This window comes from Grus americana, chromosome 11, assembly GCF_028858705.1.
Source record: "Grus americana isolate bGruAme1 chromosome 11, bGruAme1.mat, whole genome shotgun sequence".
NCBI classification, from domain to species: domain Eukaryota; kingdom Metazoa; phylum Chordata; class Aves; order Gruiformes; family Gruidae; genus Grus; species Grus americana.
Window position 1 is genome coordinate 22,786,144 of NC_072862.1, and position 19,124 is coordinate 22,805,267.

General features: G+C 40.4%; 1 protein-coding gene across 1 annotated transcript in view; it reads right to left on the minus strand.

Annotated features, from left to right (window-relative positions):
- Nucleotides 1–5,938: 5,938 nt before the first annotated feature.
- The window catches only part of NUP210 (nucleoporin 210), a 65,214-nt gene continuing 52,028 nt past the window's right edge, over nt 5,939–19,124 (minus strand). Inside the window, exons 31-40 of the mRNA XM_054838574.1 lie at nt 16,716–16,891; nt 15,141–15,358; nt 14,472–14,608; nt 13,614–13,737; nt 12,547–12,693; nt 10,612–10,862; nt 9,809–10,028; nt 9,160–9,255; nt 8,922–9,005; nt 5,939–7,878 (exon numbers count right to left, since the gene is read on the minus strand). Of these exons, the coding sequence (XP_054694549.1) occupies nt 7,778–7,878; nt 8,922–9,005; nt 9,160–9,255; nt 9,809–10,028; nt 10,612–10,862; nt 12,547–12,693; nt 13,614–13,737; nt 14,472–14,608; nt 15,141–15,358; nt 16,716–16,891 (1,554 nt within the window). The 3' untranslated portion in view covers nt 5,939–7,777. The remainder of the gene's footprint in view (nt 7,879–8,921; nt 9,006–9,159; nt 9,256–9,808; nt 10,029–10,611; nt 10,863–12,546; nt 12,694–13,613; nt 13,738–14,471; nt 14,609–15,140; nt 15,359–16,715; nt 16,892–19,124) is intronic.

Sequence of the window (19,124 nt, forward strand, 5' to 3'; positions counted from 1 at the left end):
AACACCAGCTGAACCACAAGGGTTAGGGAGCTCCCTAGTACAAATGAAAAACAACTTTATACTGACTCTGTTGAGGTCTCTCTCTTTTCCTTTGTGAAGGATGGTGCAGAAAAAATGCCTCATAAAATCCCAGGCCTTTATTTTATGATATCAAGATATCTGGTGTCTGTGGAGCAGCTGCTTACTAGGAGGATTGCCAGGAAGAGACAACCAGCAAAAGTAAATCAGCCTCTCTCTCATTCGATATCAAAATTTGCCATTAAGGTGTTCTGAATGCAGAGATACGTAGAGGTACCGTGCAACTACTGTACCCACTGGAACATCTGGATTGGTGCAGTCTGTATTTAGAAATAAAGCTACGTAACATTAAGATACTTAAGATTTTTTTTTCCCCACTGTCTTCACTGGAAGATGGTTGTCAGCAATGAGAATAACTCCTAGAAGTAACAGAGTTCTAACACACAAGGTGAATGTCTGGGACTACAGCTTCACTTTGCCTCGTATTTGCTCAGTAAGAAACCACTGCTTTATGAAAAATGGAAGGAAAAAAAAAAGAATAAAAAGTCACAACAGTGACACTACCATATCCTTAAGCACAACAGCTTGAAAATAAACTTACTTATGCTAAGTGCAAAAGCAAGAGGCATAAGATAGTCCTTTGGACTAAGCAGAATGGAAACAGCACTTTTAAACATAACATGGCAACTAAGAGGAGGGAACTCGGAAAAAATGAATGATTGGGTGAATTACAAACACGTACACAACGTCTGCTAAATGGAAAATAGCAACTGCATCTTGCAATCTGTTTAGTAATTATGGCAAAACAGACCCCAAAGCATTGAAATAGAGACAGTTAGCACACTAAACAGAGAAACAAGATGCTGTGCTGAATTGTGAAGACATTATAAATTGCAGGAAATAGTTTATTAATACAAAAAGCTCCGGAACAGGCCACCTGCAGTGGTAAATACAGTACCTGTGATAAAAATAGTGCTGAGGATAGAAAGGACAAATGGTTTGAGGGAAAATATGGAAAATGGTACTAGGCTTACTGCTGGTAAATTCACAGCTCAAATACAATAATGATAAATATGAATCGAGAAGAAAAATTAGTTTCCCATTCTCATTTTAATTTTGCAAGCTTCAAGAGAAGAATCTGAAAAAACTGTATCACCAAATCTTGTGTCTAATTTACACAGAGAAGTTGTCTCATTGAAGTTAACAGCTGAAAAGTGAACCTAGATTCATTCAAACTAAAAACAAAGCATAAGGTTTTTAATTTTGCCAATAAACCAAATAACATAGGGAAGATTTAATGTCACCTGAAGACCTTAAGTCAGATAACCATTACTTACTAAATGCCTTTTTTTCCAGCTTAAAAGTTGATGCATTTCTTATGAGAGGAAAGTAGAGGGCCTGTGTTGTGGAGAAGGTCAGACTGGATTTTAAGGCCAGCTATGACCTTAAACTTGTAACTCAGAGAACAAAGAAAGAGCTGAAAGGGAATGGTTTTAATCATATCACCAATACTATACAGACTAACATAGCTACATAAAGCTAAATACACGAATAAAACTTCTATTTGCCATACCAGGAAAAGCATTTAAAAGAAGTGGAATTCATTTGAGAGCACATACCTTGCCTGTCAACCAAACACTATCTCCAGGGCCTCTCCAAGTATAGTTCCTACGTCAGGGTGTTTTATTGCAATTACAGGGAAATGATGAGACACAGCATAATGTAGGTGCAAGCAGCACGTCACAGAAATGACCAGGAAAGAGGCTGTTGAACTACAAAGTTTTGAAGTCTCTCTTGAATAGGTGGCTATACACAGAAGGTATACTACTGGCAGAGGATCTCTGGAGACATCCTGCAAGGAAAGGCCAAGATGTTTAGGAAAAACAGGAGCAGACATGCCCTGCTACACCCCCCTTCCTGCTTGCATAGGACTGAAGTGTGCAGTGCCCGCTGGCAGCGCAAGCTGCAGGTCGTGTGCGCATACCAGTGTCACGCAGATCTAAGCCCAGAGCCTAGACCCTAGGCAGCAGTGGTTTACCAGCAAGTACATTAGCAACAGCTTACTCATTCAAAGACATAATTCTCCATATTCTATATCAATGTTTATTTGTGCACATTTACTGTTAGAGCTAACTATTAAGCTTCTAGGGGTTGTAAGTACCTATGTGTAGATACAAGTATCTGGTTGTTGCACTGGTATAGCAGAAGGCACCCCGTGCTCCCATTCTTGCTCAGAACAACACAAAGCAAAACTTTACCTTCAAGATTTACGTTTTTAAAATTATTTTTTCCCTAAAGATTCGTCCCCTGGCACTCTTGAACCTCATTTGTGCTCCGCTTGTTACAAACACAATGGTAGGCCAGAGTCTTCTCATAAACGTGCATATATATTAACAAAACTGGCTAAGGAAATTGCCAAAACTTCTCTGTACACCTCAATTCTGCCTACGGCACTTAAAGATTATTTCAGTTGATACTACCTGGCTGCTCTCTTTTAGGAAACCCTCTGCCCGAGATGACAGCTAGAGCAACATGCCTTGACTGCATATTGCTCTTCTCCAGCTGTATCTCTAACTGGGAAAACTGGAAGGAGGTGGCCCCATGCTTCTTGGGGAGTCCTGCACTAAGAGGATGTTTAGAGATGACTGACATGTAGATACCTTACAAATGCAAGTATCAGAAACTGAATAGGGAAGAGAATCATGCCATTATCTTAAAGTAAATGCAGTGATTAGGGAAGATGTTAGAGTAACACCTATAAAACTTAAAATCTTCACATAAAGAACAAAAGTCAAACATGCTGCTAGGAAAACCTTCTCCTTAAGCACCGCACAGTAATCCTAGCTCCTAATCAGGAAGAACTCTTAAGTGAAAAGGTTGGCTCAATGTTTTACTCTTATCTGCCCTGCTTTTTAAGGGGGAAATGGGGAGGTAATGATTATGCTGTGTTGGGGATGTTACATTAGACAGTAGATTGGCTTGAAGACTAGTATTAACCTGGTCTGCCTAATCTAATTAAATAATTCCTTGCAATGGCTATTAAACAACTGCTGATGGGTAGGAATTTTCTGGATGCAGCAAGACAACCTAGAAAAGAACCCAGGCTCTCCAGCCCCTACCCAGCGGAGGCACTGGCTGTGCCTTGTTGTGGTGCTCGGCCACGGTGCACGGATGCATGCCCGCACACACCCCCTCCTGTTTCTGGGGACCGTTTCGACAAAAATCCCGTTCACACTCACAGAAGACACTGCTTTCACTCTTGCCCCCATCAGCTCACCAGAACCACATGAGGGAACCGGGCAGGTTATAAATTCCCCATGAAGTGGGATTGGTTATGTCTGCTGCCACAAGTAAGCATGCTCCCATTAATGGTGATCTGGTGGCAGTAACCAGAGCAATCTCAGCCACTTTTTACCAAAAAAGCCCAAGATTGACATAGATTTTCATTCAATAGCTCTGCCTCAGAGGCACAGGAGACCTGAGGACAACTTTAATTAGCAGAGAAAGGTATTTTGCAAACGGGAATACTCTCTAATTCTAACAAGTACTCATTTTTTCTGTTACGTTTCAGTATGATATTATTATTCAGCATGATTAATAATAATATTTCCCTAACACTTCCCTCCTTGCAAGTACGTGAACACCTGCCAGCCCCGACTCAGCCAGCGCCGCCTGTTCTGTCAGTGCCACATCTCCCTCCCCTTCAGGGATGAATTCCCTCCGTGCAGATGCCACAACTTGACTGGGATGTCCTGACAATTTCTTTAAAAGATAAAACTTCCTCTTCTTTCCTAATCTTTACAGATGCTAATTGCTGAACACAACTGTACCTTTTAGATGACTTTTCTCATTCAAGTTTGCCACACTCCAAGTTTGCATGGATTAAAAAAAAAAAAAAAAGTAGTACTTTTTTCTTTTCCCCTCCTCCACTAGAAGTGTTTTAAAAAGAAAAAGACAGTTAAAACGAGGCGGGAAGGTTCCATACAACCGGTTTCATCGCGCCCTGACAGAGCTGCGACCGCCTCCCCTCAGCGCAGGCCACGCCCCGGGGGTGCGGCCTGTGGGGCCGGGCGCAGCGCGGCGCTGGGGCGGGAAGGCGCAGCCGGGCAGCGGCGCGGCCAGGCCCGCCAGTTGAGGGGCTCTCGGCGGCTTCTGAAGAGCTTCTTTGAATAAAGATCATTTGCAGCGCGTTCAGGAGTCGGATCAGAGGACGCGGGGCTGAGCCAGGCGGGCTGGCTGGGGCCTGCGGCTGAGGGCGGCCTGGGCTGCCGCGCTGCCCCCGGCCCAGCCCTCCTACTGCCACAGCGAGCAGCCTATCTACTACTGCATTACAGAATAGTCATTTATACAGAGGTACATAAAATATGAAGTCTAAACTTCGGCAGAAGTTACAGCACAGGACAGCGGTGATTATTTGATAAACTAAAGGAAAGCAAGGCTCTCTTCCCCAGGGCCCGCCGAGCTCCCACTGGCTCTGCCATAGGAGCAGCTGTGCGAGTAACCTGCTTGTTTTCAGTATTTGCTTCCATTCTCCGAGTGAAAAAAGGTCTTGGAAATGGGTGTTCAATGTAAGTATTTGCAATTGCGAGAGGGAAGCCTGTTCCCTGGGCGGATCCCGCGGTACGGATCTGGCTGGGGCACTTGCAGTGCCACCAGTTTTGCCCCAGAGCCTTCCTGGTCAGGTATCCAGAGGTGGGAAACCCAAGGACAGCCCAAACCATTTCCTCAGTGACTTCACTACGCACAGATTGGGTTTGCTTTCTTCATAGTTTATGAAGCCCCAGTCAGCCCACTAACAAAGAAAACCTTTTTGTCCGAGAACCAACGTGCTGCAATGAACGTGCCATTGCTGGCATGCGCTAAATCCTGCTTCGACTAAGGAGCAAAGACAAAGCTCCCGCTGAATGCGGAGGCACCAGGATTTGGATCTGAGTGCAGCACTGATGGCTTCGTTACCTGGTAATTTAAAAAGGCATGTCAGCTCACACAACAGATCTAACTTAGAATATACACATTCCCAGCAGCCCTTCTCCCACTCGGGAGCAAACACTCCAGAACAAGCAGTAAGCAAATAGAGAAAAAAAAAAAATCGGCATTAAATGCAAAAATCCCAAACTTCATTTTTGTTAATTTAAAAAACCCCAAATAAATAAAATTGATCTTTACACTGGCAGGAACATGCTCAGAATAACGTATATCCCCAAATCCCACCCACACAGCAGCCACCTGACAGACCGCTCAAGCCCCTGAAGGCCTGCAGCAGGTTGGTTCCTGAGCCATACCAGCTCCCTATTTCATACTTTTTTTTTTTTTTCCTTAGCTCCCCTCTAGCTCTAGCTCGTGGTAGATCATAGTTCATGAAGATGCATGCCAGGAGACTGCAACTACTTGCCCAAAGAGGTGAAAGAAACTGTGGGTGTTTGCCAAAGTACTCGCACCGCTTGGAGCGGTTCATTTCTCAGGACATTCAGTGCCAGACTGGTAGGCTGAACGGGAAAGAGAAGGAATAGGAGGGTAAAACCTTTCCTCTAAGTATTTCTGAAGCACTGAGATAGCTACTCATAATAGCCCTTTCATTTCTCTCTGAAAGGAAGTGGGGAAAGATGATGTCTTTCCTTAAAACCCCAAATGAACAAAGTAGGAAGTTTGAACAAACCTGGAATATGAAGAGCTGCTTCACCACTGACTTCAGCAGGAACTGAAGATGCTTAGTGAAGACAGGGGAAAGCCTCTGGCAACAAATACTAGATGAAAAATTGTCAAAGTATTTAAAACCATTATGCTGTCAATAAGAGTGAAAATTCTGAATGTAAAAATCATGACTGCAAATACTGAAGGGCTGCAGGAAGTGAAGTACAAATAATATAGTGCTAAATTCCGAATAGCTAAACCAGAAGAAAATTCATCAACAACATACTAAAGGAACCTTACAAAACTTTATTAAATAACACAGATACAAATGATTATTATTTACATCCAAATTGTCAATTTTAAGTAGTACTAGCATGTAAGGCACAGCTTCTCCAAAACTAGCCAATAAGTTACACAAGACTCAATATAATAACATGTAACAATGTGATTTTTTTGTAATACTGCCTGAAACCAAAACTGTATACCATAAATTGTGTCTGCATTCCATTCCTCTACCTGCCTGCATAGTTCTGCAAACAATACATTCTGCATGAAATATTTTGTTCTTTGAAATAGAACAATTGTGATCACTTTCATTATGGTCCTTAGGAGAGTTCAGACAGCCACAATATTATTCAGAATTAAAACTGTGATACTTGTTATAGGTAAACAAAGCCCTTATCTGATAGCTGCAAAATACTGCTTATGAATGAAAAGTTACTATGATTATAATCCTCAAAATAAAGGATTTCAATGGAAATACTTTTTTTTTTTTTTTTTCTATTCTCAGGGAAGTACTTTAGGACTAAGAATTGGAACCAAGTTTTTCTTCTCTGTTTAAAATTAATTTGGAAAAAAAGTTCCAGCCAGCATAGCTCACTGCCAGCTTGTTTAGAAAGCAAAATACATCTGAGCACACTGTGATCAACTGGTTTAGCTGAGCACTTTCTGATGTACCCGGAATTGTGCATTTTATATCTGTGTGTCTTAGCCAGTCAAGAAGAAAACCAAAAAGGCAACCCAAAAAACCTCACATTAATAGTTACGCAATTAAATGCTACGCTGTATTTTACAGACTTACAAATGAGTGCTTATTAGTTGGATATTGTGGTACAAATATTCCAAAGTCTGGTCATACCAGTAACATCTTACTGTACAGTTAAGTGCATGTTCTGGCTGTGGCTGTATCGGAGACAAGCAGACTGAACCAGCTCTAAGTGTGAAATAAGCCGCTTACTTTCCAGTGCACCAGGTGACTTTTGGTAATAAAAGGAGGCTCAGTTTCTAATGAGGTACTTCTATATGTGAAATGACCTACATAAATGTATTATATTTATATCAGAACACAGGTAAGATAAATTGCCTTCAAATAAAAATATTTACTACCAGAAGAAAGGTCCTCTTAGAAGGCACATGCTTTCACATTCCCAGTCCAGAAAAAGTGCTTACAGTAACAAGAAAGGAATACTGCAGTTGTACCCAAAGGAAGCCACACTAAGATAGTTATGCTTTTCTTTGTTGTTGTTGTAAAAAAACCTCCAAATTATTCACAGTTGTTCCAGCATTCCTAATGTTAAAACAGCAAATTATGGTGATGCATCACATTGTAAGGCTAAACCTAAGAACACTTGTCAGTGCAGTGCATTCCTGAGTCTTTGGAACTCAAAATAAAAAACTAGTTCTTTGAAATATACAATCCTTCATATTTTTGGCTCACATTTGACCTGTTTTTCTATTTCCCTTTTTTAAAAAGTTCATTAAAAAGAAAGTTCATTTTTGCAAAAACTGAATATAATTTTTTATCACTATCACTTAGACATAACTTCTGGTCGCTTGAAGAGTGCAAGAAAGTAGTTAGCTTAGCATAAACACTGCTTTTTGTCCAGCCATCCTTGTCAATGGAGCATAAAACAGCAGATAAAATAAATTTTAGAGAACTGAAGCAATGACATAAAAAAAAAAAAAATCAAAGAGCTCTAAATAAAAAATTATGAAGCTAGTTACATTCAAGAGATGACTTGAATTATATTGAAACTGGGAAAGTTCTTAAATTTGCTATTGTTAAAGGCACTGATTATTTTTATTATTATTTTCCAGCCCTAGTGGATGAAGAGGAGTCCTGCTGTCTCTAACGTGAACCATAATCAGTGCTCCAGAGCGTGGATGATGGGCTTGTTTTCCTGCTTGAGGACTGAGGACTGAAGGAAAGCCCAGGTGATACAGAGAAACCTAAAACACAGGGGAAAAGGAGAAAAAAACCCAATCATACTTGGGAATGGTACAAGAAGTAAGAAACAAATAACTGCTGTTGATCATCTGCTGGAACACCTGGCAAGCAAGTCTAATGATCCATTCAAAGTGAAATAACTCCTTTCGTTAATTGCCTCTTGAAAAGATATCTTCTAAGTATCAAAATTTTGTAGATGTTCCTATTAAGGACTTTAATTAAAAAATTGATTAAGTCTTCTGAGGGGGGCACAACACATTTCATCTCAGCAAATAACTTTCAGTTTGAATTTGCCTTATTTTATCTGAAGTGTCAAGTATGTGTTTTTACAAACGGGACTGCAGCTCACCATAACTTAAATACATCTATAAAAATGTGAATTTTGTTTTACTAGCCGCTGTTGGTTGCAGACCTTCCAAATGAATGAGTATTTTTTGCGTATTTCTGAAAGAGTTTGATTCTGCAACAATACAAATAGGTAAAATAGGGAATAAATGCAATGTCAAAAAATACGTGACTACAAGATCAAAGCAGTGGAGGAACAAACTGTTCCCTGAGCAACAGAACAAAGTCTTCCATAGACTTGTGTCCTTTGTGCCACAACATTTCCCCTTCCCCGTGCTTACAACAGCCCCAGCTGACAGTACCTCACAGCACACGGGATGCAGCACACGCTGCGGCTAATCTGATGTCACATGAACATGTTGTATCAGCAGCTGAGCTCTGCTTTACTTTCCCTCAGTAGCAGAAAAATTGTGCATCTCTCCCCCCTACCCATCTGGTGATTTGCATCAATTCTTACACTTCTACCCCATTCCCAATTTCCAATGTGGCTGAAGCTGGCCAAGGGTTTCAAAAGAATTGGCAACGGGTAAAGGGAAGGTTGGGGAGTGGAGGAACAGATTTCCTAGGAACCGGCACAGTGCTTGTTGTAACATAATCCAGTACACAGGCTCTCTCATAGTCTTATCTCCCTACATTCAATTCCAATGCAATAGCTGGACTAATCGATTAATTCACTTATAACTGGGTAACAGCTGCTTACTGTTATGGCTGTGTTGAGGAGTTGTCCTTGGCGTAAACGCTGGGTGACTGTGCTGCTCTTTCGGTGAGAAAACTGCATGATAGGCTGCAAGACATTGTAAAAAAACCACACAAACACACACAACAAAACAACAAAATAATTTCACCTGGTAATTATTCCTGTATATCTTACAGCTAATCCATTGTAAGAAAAAATTATGCAAAAAAACCCCAACTTCTGCAATCTTTCATTCTCTTACCTATAATCATAACAGCTGTCCCTGCTAATAGCGCAAAAAGTGTGAAGAACATGACTTGATAAGAATCAAGAAAGTGCTGGAATAGACTGGCTCCATCTGCAGAATCGATTAAGAGGAGACAATATTGAGTTAAAAGAGCATCTTCTCCAATCTGCTTTAAGAGTTAACAGTTCTTAACTCAAACTGAAATAGCCAAAAGGAGGTTTTTATTTATAGCAAATAAGTGTAACCAACTTAGATAGTATGATTTTGATTCTAGTGACTATTTCCAATGCAGTCTTCAAAATCTGCCAATAACAGCTTAAGACATTGATATACGATGTCTTAAGCATGTTCTTTACTTTCTCAGCCCCCAAATGCTAATCTGTTTTCAAAATAACAAGGCATGCTTGAGAGTAAATAAAAGCGGAGCAAAACCAATTACTTTCAGATACTTTAGCACTGGGATATTTATGCCAACTTCAACAGAGTATTTTGGGCTGACCCAAAAGGAAAGTGTTCAGCCTCAGTCATGATAAGTAATTGTATTCAAGTCAATGATAATGTTAGCTGCCAGCTCAGATTTTAACACACGAAATTTTATAACCTCATGAACATTAATGGAAGTTAGAGGTTTACTCTGGTATACGACATCTAGAGGTAAACTTACGTCTCATCGGTGCACTGGTTCTGTCAGTCAAGTAAATCACCGTCACTGGGATAGTGATAGACTGGTCAGTCATAGGACTAGAGATGGTTAGAGTGGTTGATAAGGATCCCTGGCTTGAAACTCTTGGATCAGACAGACGAACGGTGTAGACTACATAACTAGGCAGCCCATAAGATTTCTCTTTCTCAAATGCCTTCACTGTTGGTGACCCACATTTCACCTGCCAAGGGAAAAAACCCAACCTGAAACAGACTGTTTGAGAAAGCACAGCACATCCCCCATCTTCCAGGCCACACATCAGAACTACGTTATTCCATAGAAAGACAGAGCAACTCTCACCAAAGCAGGGGTCAGACTTGGCTGTAACTTCACGGTGACACCTGCAGCACTCCACCCGTTTACTGCTAAGGTTGCCCTATTTACTGCTGTTTCTGTGGGCCTGGGCTAACCCCACACAGGCAAAAATCAAAGCACTCCTTACTGGGCTATGTGAACCACGGGCGGTCAAGCAAGTAAGTGGGTGAGAACCTACCCCTGCTGCTAGAGATCAGGCAGAATTTCTGCTGCCCCACCTGCGAGCTGGTTAAAACATTCCAGCAACGCACAGGTGAGCCTGACATTTCTATTACCCCAAAAAGAAAAGTGAAAACCGAGGAGGAATACATTCCAAGATGACTATTTCCAAATCATCTCAGGAACAATGTTGATGTGGTAAAGGTTGCACAGAGTGCCTTTGGTTAGAAAGCCGTAACAGTTCAAAATGCTTTCAACTGCGTTGTGGTACTTTCCAGCAACACACTCACCTCCAGGGTATCAAGAATTTCAGTGGCACCAAATATTTTCACATCAGAGCTTGTGTAATGATTACTTAAAAGCATTTCCGTTTGGTCAGCATAGAACCCAGGATTGAACGGCACTTCGGTGCTGATCTGCTCCCCAGAGAAGTGGCTGCCTTGGATTGAAGCTGTAACTCTGAGTGCAGTTTTACTCATGCTGAGATGCTTTAGCTGCTTGTCAGTGAGCCTGTGCATTGTGATAGAACAGGTGTAATGCCCTATAGAAATAAAAGCAGTTTGGCTGTTAATTGCTCATCTTTATGGGTTTTTTCTCCATGCAGAGCGAGATTTCTGTGACATCTTTAGAGAAGAGCTGAAAAAGGTGGTAAAATTCAACCAAACAGCAGGATCAGGAGTGCATAGGTGAACAGGACAATGTGTCTCCTGGTCCAAGCATCACAATCCCAGTACTAAACCAACAGAAGTTACTTCTTGTCCCAAACTAAATATCATGATAAAAACCACTAAAATGGCAGTTTCCAGTCACATTTTATTTTAATATGTCAGTGAGACTCAATTCCACTTTGACTATAACATTTATGCTAATATCGATACAAAGGCTTTACTGAAAACAAAATTTAACATCCTGTTTCGTATTCTCTTCACCTAATGTTACAATTTCAGTCAGTTACCATCACCAATTCTGTGGAGACATGGTTTTTTATTTATAAAAGCTTCTTTAAAGGTTAGATACTGACCATGTTTCTACTCTCTTGTGGGACCTATTTGTCTATTATTAGCAATAAAGATACTAAAAAAATTCCCCCCCGTATGGAAGACAGCATAAGTAACAAGCAGAACTTGCTAGATACATGTTTTCCCCTTATTTTCTTTCCCTAACAAATTAACAGAGGTAGCCACTATTATGCAAGGTATAATAGTGTTTTACTCGGTGGGTACAGGGACTAATCGAGCAGATAATTAATGTTATTTCCATACAGTCCATGGTATTTTGGTTCTTTTTAAAATCATGTTATAGCTATGAAACACAAGCACGTGTTGTACTTTCACAATTTTATTTCCATTTCCACAGTACCTGGTAATTTCCCCTCCCTGCAAGTCCCAATTCATGTTGTTTTGGGGATACATAAGAATTCTACCTTTCATAAGAAATTACAGCACTCAGGTTGTGCAGGAAAGTTTGAAAGCATGATAAATTCCAGAAATGTTTAAATTGCAGAATATAAAGAATTCAAAATGTATTACGTTCACCAAATTTTCACATTTCCAGTATTTCCCCCATTTTAATCAGAGGTTAGTTATACTGCAACAACTACAGTGGCAGGGCTTTTAAAAGGCCAGCATCAAACACAAAGAATATTTGACTGTAGAGAATAATTTGGTGAAATCTAAAGATCCTCGGTAGACAGACATTAAAACTCACAATTGCTTCTCTTATCCCTAGTCTTAACTTTCACTGCATTTAGGCATATGGTAAAAAGGCACTGACGTACAGCAAGAAAACACCTAAAAGAGCCACGAGATGTTTACAGCTGCAGACACCCCCAAGCTTGGAGTATTTGTCAGCTGAGTGCTCATTTGTACCAGCTGAAGGAGGAAGTGTTTTGCTTCCATAGTTTAACAAATACAGGGCCTGATATTCTTTTCTGAATTGTGCTATACAAGGCAATCTAGTTTTTGTACAGTTCAGCTGGCAGCTGCTAGCTCTATAAAGTACTTGACCCCAGTGTATTAATGTCTACATTCTGCAATACCGTCACTTCAGTCTCAAGGTACCATCAGACTGTCTACATACCTACAAATGAACGAGTAGTAATGTGCAAAATTAGAACCTAAATCTGTAGTCAGAAAATGTATCAGTTTGTTCCCCTCCCGCCAATTAAAATAACGCAGCAGAATGCAAAGTGTCTGCCTGGAGTGTGGCATCTTGTCTTGCCTTACCTGAAACCGCATCAAATCCAGGTTCTGCTATAAAAATATCACGTGCGGGGAAGTCAAATGCATCATTGTTAAAATCTAGATGGCAACTGATAATGGACTGTGGTTGTAATTCAGCAATGGCTTCAATCTGAGCAGGCGAGCACTCCCCTAGGGGAAGGGAAAAAATTAATCTCTAATTAATTGATTAGAACAGAATTATAACTAATTAATTTTTAATTAATTGAAAGCAAAACCATGGCTTGAAATATCAGGCTATTCTGCCACCTTCTGAAATCGTTTCACTAGGTTATGGTGGTCTTAAAATAGCTGGAAATCACAGACAGCTGTCCTATCTCAGGTCTAATCCCAAAGAGACAGCAAATGAAAGTTTTGCATGTTATGGGTTTTCTTCCACAGGAATTATTTATTTAGAGAAAACAATGAACTACAGAGAATTTTCAGCTCAGATGTGTCTGTTGAATAACTCAGATGAGATCCTGGGAGTCTCGATTTGTATTTTAGTATCTGGCAAGATGGTTTTTTGGTAGGCTGATTTACACAAGGCACAATAACATACTATTTGAACAAGTGCTAAGTGTTAAGATAAAAACTAAAAGGAACTATAATCAAACAAAATACAGCTTATTAAATAGAGGACACAATATGATGCTTAATCTTTGTATTGATTTGTAAAAAATTTAAGGATGGTAACTACTTTAAATATGCTCAGTAAGAAAAAATAGTAACTTCAAGAGGGCAATTGGAATTAAACATGTAAGCAAACAATTATCTGATTGCCTATTAACTGGTTTTTGATACGATCAAAAATGACACTTCTATTATCTACCAATTTTATTAGTTGTGAAATCTTAATAGTATCCCAGAATACTCTCCAAATTCTGTAACGGCCCTAAAAGTCTTCTAGAGCTCCGGGGATTCTGGAAAGGCACTAGAGGTTCATAGAGATCTTGCTACACCAACTTCACAGACCCTTCAAAACAAACAAAAAACCCAAAACGCAAACCAAAACCACCTATCATGAATATACAAATATGCAATAACAATTCACAAAATTTTTTTCATCATACCTTTCAAATTTGTATTTCTTTCCCCAACTGAAACGATTACTTTTGAGGCTGCAACTCCTTGTAAGCTTGTTTTCACTCCACTTACATGCATTGCTGTAGTCCTCTGAGGTATATTAATGAGTATCTGAAAAAAGATGAAGCACATTGTTACCAAAAACTTTTTTAACAAATAAAAATTAAGGCAAAACCAGATTGGATTGATTGTAAAACGCACACATTCTTGTATGTGTAACAGAAGACTCCAAGAGGTCGTGTTTCTCTCTTGAAGAAATCCTACATTTGTCTAATTTTAGAAACTGCCTTTCAAGGCAATTTAAGCTAGTAAAAACCTTTTTTTCTTTCTACCCAAGCCCCATATGTTAATAGGCATAAAGCCCTATGTTTAAATTTAATTTAGAAAGAACGTCTAGTGCTTATGTTAGCTGATACAGTGAGTTGTGTCAACAGTACAATTGCACTGTAGATAAACAAAATAATTTGAGTAATTGTGATCAGTGATGCATAATAATATGGTGCAACACTTCAGAAAGTTCTTGTTGGCACCTCATCCTGCACTGAGCCTTCATTCATGAAAGCAGCCATACTCAAAAAATTGTTTAGCATCTGGAAACAACTTAGCCAAGCAAAGGAATCAAAATGCACAATATAAGAACAGTATAGGCTAAAAATTACGCTACATTATCCACCTTAACATAGATGTTTAGGCACATACCAAATACTTTCCAACCAGTTGCATTTCTAATACTTTTTCCTGTAAAAAGAATGTTTCTAAATATTTATGAAAAAAAAATAATCATAGAGTACATTCCTGAAGCAAATAAGCTTCAGCAGTTCTAATAGGATTTAACAGCGCCTCACCTCTCTGTATGTTTTAAGTAATCCAGGAATCTCGTAATAGACAGTGACAACGCCAGAATCCCTCGCCACTGCTGCGCCAGTCTTGGAGTCGACCTGAAGAACGCTGCTTAAGGAGGAGCTCCACACACCTGGCAGGCCTGAGAAGACACACCATTTGGACACTGTTCAACAGATTTATGCTAACCAAAGCATCTCATTATCACATTGGTGTCTGTCTATAGGTACCCACTGCACAGGCAGCATGGTTTTACTTAGCACACACACTTTCCCGATTCTAGGGTTGCCTGTGGCGGAAGGCTGGTAGCAAAACACCACACTGACTTGCAGTTACTCTGACAAACGCCCATTCATACTAAGAATCAAATACAGTGAGTGAAGTTCAACAGTCCTGACTCTGCACGATTCCCATAAAAACCAAGCTTTTCAAGCTATCAGAATGGAAATGCCTGCAGTCTGATACTCACGAATTCAATACAAGCAACATATTGCATGGTACAATTAAAATTAGAGGAGTTGATCAAACCTATTTTTATCATTAACAAGAACAGTGACATTTGATTCTGAACAAACATCATAAATTATGCATTTAGCTTTCCTGAGAATGAGAAAGAGTCACACTGATGTCAAATTATATAGCTGCAAAAACACGACGACTGAAGTGTCGCTTACCTTCTTGGTTTATCAGCGACGTACTCAAACAGAGGACATCACCTACCACCACATCTACGAGTTCAGGAAAAATGGCATGCTGCACAGGGAGAGGGACGTAGTCTGCAATTCCACTGTGTTCCGCATCCCAGACTTTAAGCAAGGTCAAACCTACATTTACAGTCCGGATTACAAATGTGTTGTTTGTGGCTCCTTTCCCAATCTGAACAAAGTCATCTCTACAGATAAAAAGAAATGCTTTTATATTAAGGCAAGTTTGCTAATGTCATTATCGCTACAATACTTAGTAGGTATTGAACTCTTTTTACATGGCTGACTTCTTGTTTTCAACAATGGTTATCTTCTAATGAAGTCTATCGAAATAAGGAAAGTAAAGTGCTTTAGGTGCTACCAAGGCAAATTTCAGTTCTCACATTGTTATGCTGAGGAAATACTGAGGTCATAATTATGTATGAGAATTACTTCCTGATTTTAAGAACTGTAGAACTTTAGAATGAGGTAATCTGTCTCTTTTCCCTTTTCTCAGCGAGTTAAGCAGCAAAGAAATTGAAACACCGATATGCAGCTTTCCAGTCATAACTTTACAAAGCTAAATCACATTTGATTCCAAGTTTTCCTATTTACCAAAAAGCAGCGTTCCCAAACGCACGGACACAGGGAGCACTAAGCACACCCAGCACAGAGACAACCACCCTGGCAGCACCATGCAGAGATAGTTACGGCCTTGACAGCAGTAGAGCTGGGTCACCACAGTGCTGCACCTGAGGTTAATGAGCAGCGCTTCTCTCTTGTGGGCTAATAATTAGCCCTATGCTGAAGCAGCTCTGTCACATCTGGTTTGGAAGCTAGGGCAGGGTTACCTCAGGGACCTCGGTATGCTATAGAAATTTCTCCTGATCGTCTAGGTAGGAGAAAGGGAAAATCTTGCATTCAACCCCTTTTTTTTCTCCTTTTAATCATTGTGTTACAACTGCAAGGTGCTCTGCAGAAAACAAGCTATGTTACACAGTGGAATTAGCGAGTGTTTACTAATGACCAAAGAAGGCTGGTTTATAATATTTACTATTCTTTGAGGCAGAGACCAAAAGGCCTTTTGAGGCCTGGCTCTGCTGTGCAAAGGCTGTACGAGCATATCTGAAGAGACAGCCCCTGATCCAGAACGTTCACCATTTTACTTAAGTCTTAAGTGAGTCAGTGTAACAAAGCACTAGCAGAAAAGAGGCAAGATCAGGCAAATGCTAATAAGATCAATTGTTTATATAGGCCACTGATGTATATGCACTCCGATGATTCAGAGTCACTTAAAGCCGAAATGCACCCCAGCAGGCCCCGCTAGGGATCATGCTTATCTGGGCAACTTTCCATTTGCTAGAGGATATCGATTGCAAACTGGAACTCCTTTCTGCTATGGTGACTCTGAAGACCTCAGAGACAAAATCCCTTCTTTGCTAATCCCAGCGCAAGCTATATCTTCACTTGATATCTTCGGAACAATCTTTGTGCCTTGCTGTGGCTAGGCTATGTGTATTTGGCCTTTTTCGTTCTCTGTAATTAACCCCCATGATAGATACCTACCTGTTTGTTGCAAAGTTGAGCAGAGAATTATGCGAATGAAAAGTATCTCCAGAGTTATCATGAAAATGGACTGTAAATGTCAGTGTCACACCCAGGGGAAGAGCCAATAATGCCTCTTTGTTTTGCGTGTGCAGAATAGGACTCATGGAGATTCTTAGGTATGAGATGGGGCAGACCTGTAAAAACATCAGCAGTGAAAAGCAAAATCAAATTGCTTCTTTTGGTGCCTCTATAAAAATAGTAATCTAAAAGGGTTCTTATTATGCAAATGTACAAAGCTTCCTTTAGGGACCACTGGCTAGATGTTTAGCCATACGACAGTACTGAGACATGGTGCTTTTGTTATTGACACATATATTTCATAGAATCACAGAAGAATAGTTGAGGTTGGAAGGAACTTCTGGAGATCACCTAGCCCAGATCCCCCGCTCGAGCCAGGTGCCCAGAATAAAGCGCAGTCAGGTCTTGAGCATCTCCTAGGATGGAGATGCCACAATCTGTGCAATCTGTGCCTGCATTTAGCAGCCACCACAGTAAAAAAGTGCTGTCCTATGTGCAGACAGAATTTCATGTGTTTCAATTCATGTACGTTCCTCCTGGCCTGTCACTGAGCACTGCTGGGAAGAGCCCGGCTCTGTCTTCCTTACACCCTCCCATCAGATATTTCTTAGTAGTATTCTCTAATAGCACTGGGAATTGAAGCAAGCACGGATGATGCAGAAACACATATCACAGACTTCAGAAACCACATTATTATCCCATAAATTAAAACTGTTTAAGACTCCACGGATATGCAAGAGAACAAGTTGCCCCTAGACTTCTCTCCCAGTAATTCTCAAAATAAAGTGTAATTCATTCCCCAGTTACTGGAACAGGAGTAACTTGCAATGTATGTGAGAGTAGGGGGATGAAATGGTCACTGTTTCCCCAGTTCCCTTGCCCCAGGTGAGAAAGCCAAGATGATACAGGCAGTTTCTAACAGCCTTGTCTCTGTCTGAGTGAAGCTTTGCCCAGCGGAGGAAACACGAGCAATAGCTGCAAAGCTGTTTCCTGGCGATCCTTGTCAAACATCACAGACACTACAAACTGCTGCCCCTCAAACAGGCCCGCAGTGGTCCCAGCAACAGGGCTCCCACCATCCTTCCTCTTGAGTTGTGTGCTGGGGTGGCTTTTCTGCCCCATCACTGGGCACGCTTGTCTTGGTACTGCTGGCTCCTCCGAGGCATGGGCCGACAGAAGTCAAGTGCAACAGACAAAGGCAGCCAGAACCGGCATCTGAAATCCTGACTGGTCAGCCAGCTGCATTTTGCTCCCTCAATGCTTTGCCTCAGCCAGCCAGAAGTTAGGGACTTCTGCTCTCAATTCTTTAGAAAAGTCTGCTAGATTATCTACATGCACACCCCCCTGCCCCCACATTTTTGCAGTAAGACTGCAATGAAGGAAGTTTGTCTGAAAACAAAAACTTCACAACTGGTTTTGTTTTTTAAATAACATAATACTATTCTGTATTAACTTATCTGGGTTAACTAGCAAAATTGCTCAAAAAAAAGAACTATATCTGTTCTTGCTGTTACAGCTGTTGGAAAATAAATAATGGAAGGATAGAGAAAGCAAAAACCCTCAAATATATAGAGAAAACTATTTCAAAAGAAGCCCTCAAGCTTATCTTGTAGGAAAATCCCTATTTTCTGACCTAAGAGGCTCAGCTCAGTTTTACACTCTGCAATCTGAAAATGTACATGTCAAAACTTAAAAAGGAAAGGACAAATTTGGCCCGAAGCAAATACCATCTCTGGTTGAGTCTGAAAAAAAAAAAAATGTAGCTAGAATATCAGTATATACAACTGTCTACTCCACAGACTGATATAATCCGTTAAAATATCAGTGCATATAGTCATCTGCCCAAGTAGCTGAGGTTATAAGCTAACAAAAACGCCAGTTCCCTGACAGATTTTCCAGCTTGCTTTAAAATCTCAGAAACTGTCCCACAAGGGACAACTGCTAAATTTAATATTGATGAAAACATCTATTTACTGTTAAAGCATCTTGTTTTTTTAAAGTATTTTTTCTTTTTTAAAAAAATATTCAGTTGAGTACAGCTGGTACAGGCAAGTGCTTAGCTTGCTTCCATGCTAAGCATACTGTCACTCCTTACTTCCACTGTTCTCCTTGGCTTACATAAGTCTTTTTTTGAGCAAAGTTGAAGGTCTAAGTGTTAAGTGATGCTGCTGCAGCAATTTGGTTCTTAATTGCGTACAGTTGTAAACAGACAAAACAAGAACTTATGAAAGGAAGGACAGTGTGAAGGAGAGAACTCTGCCTTAAAATGACACAACAGATTCAAGCTCATCTCCTGCTCTGTCACAAGTTTTTCTACATGACCTTCAGCAAAGCCACTTAAACTCTCAG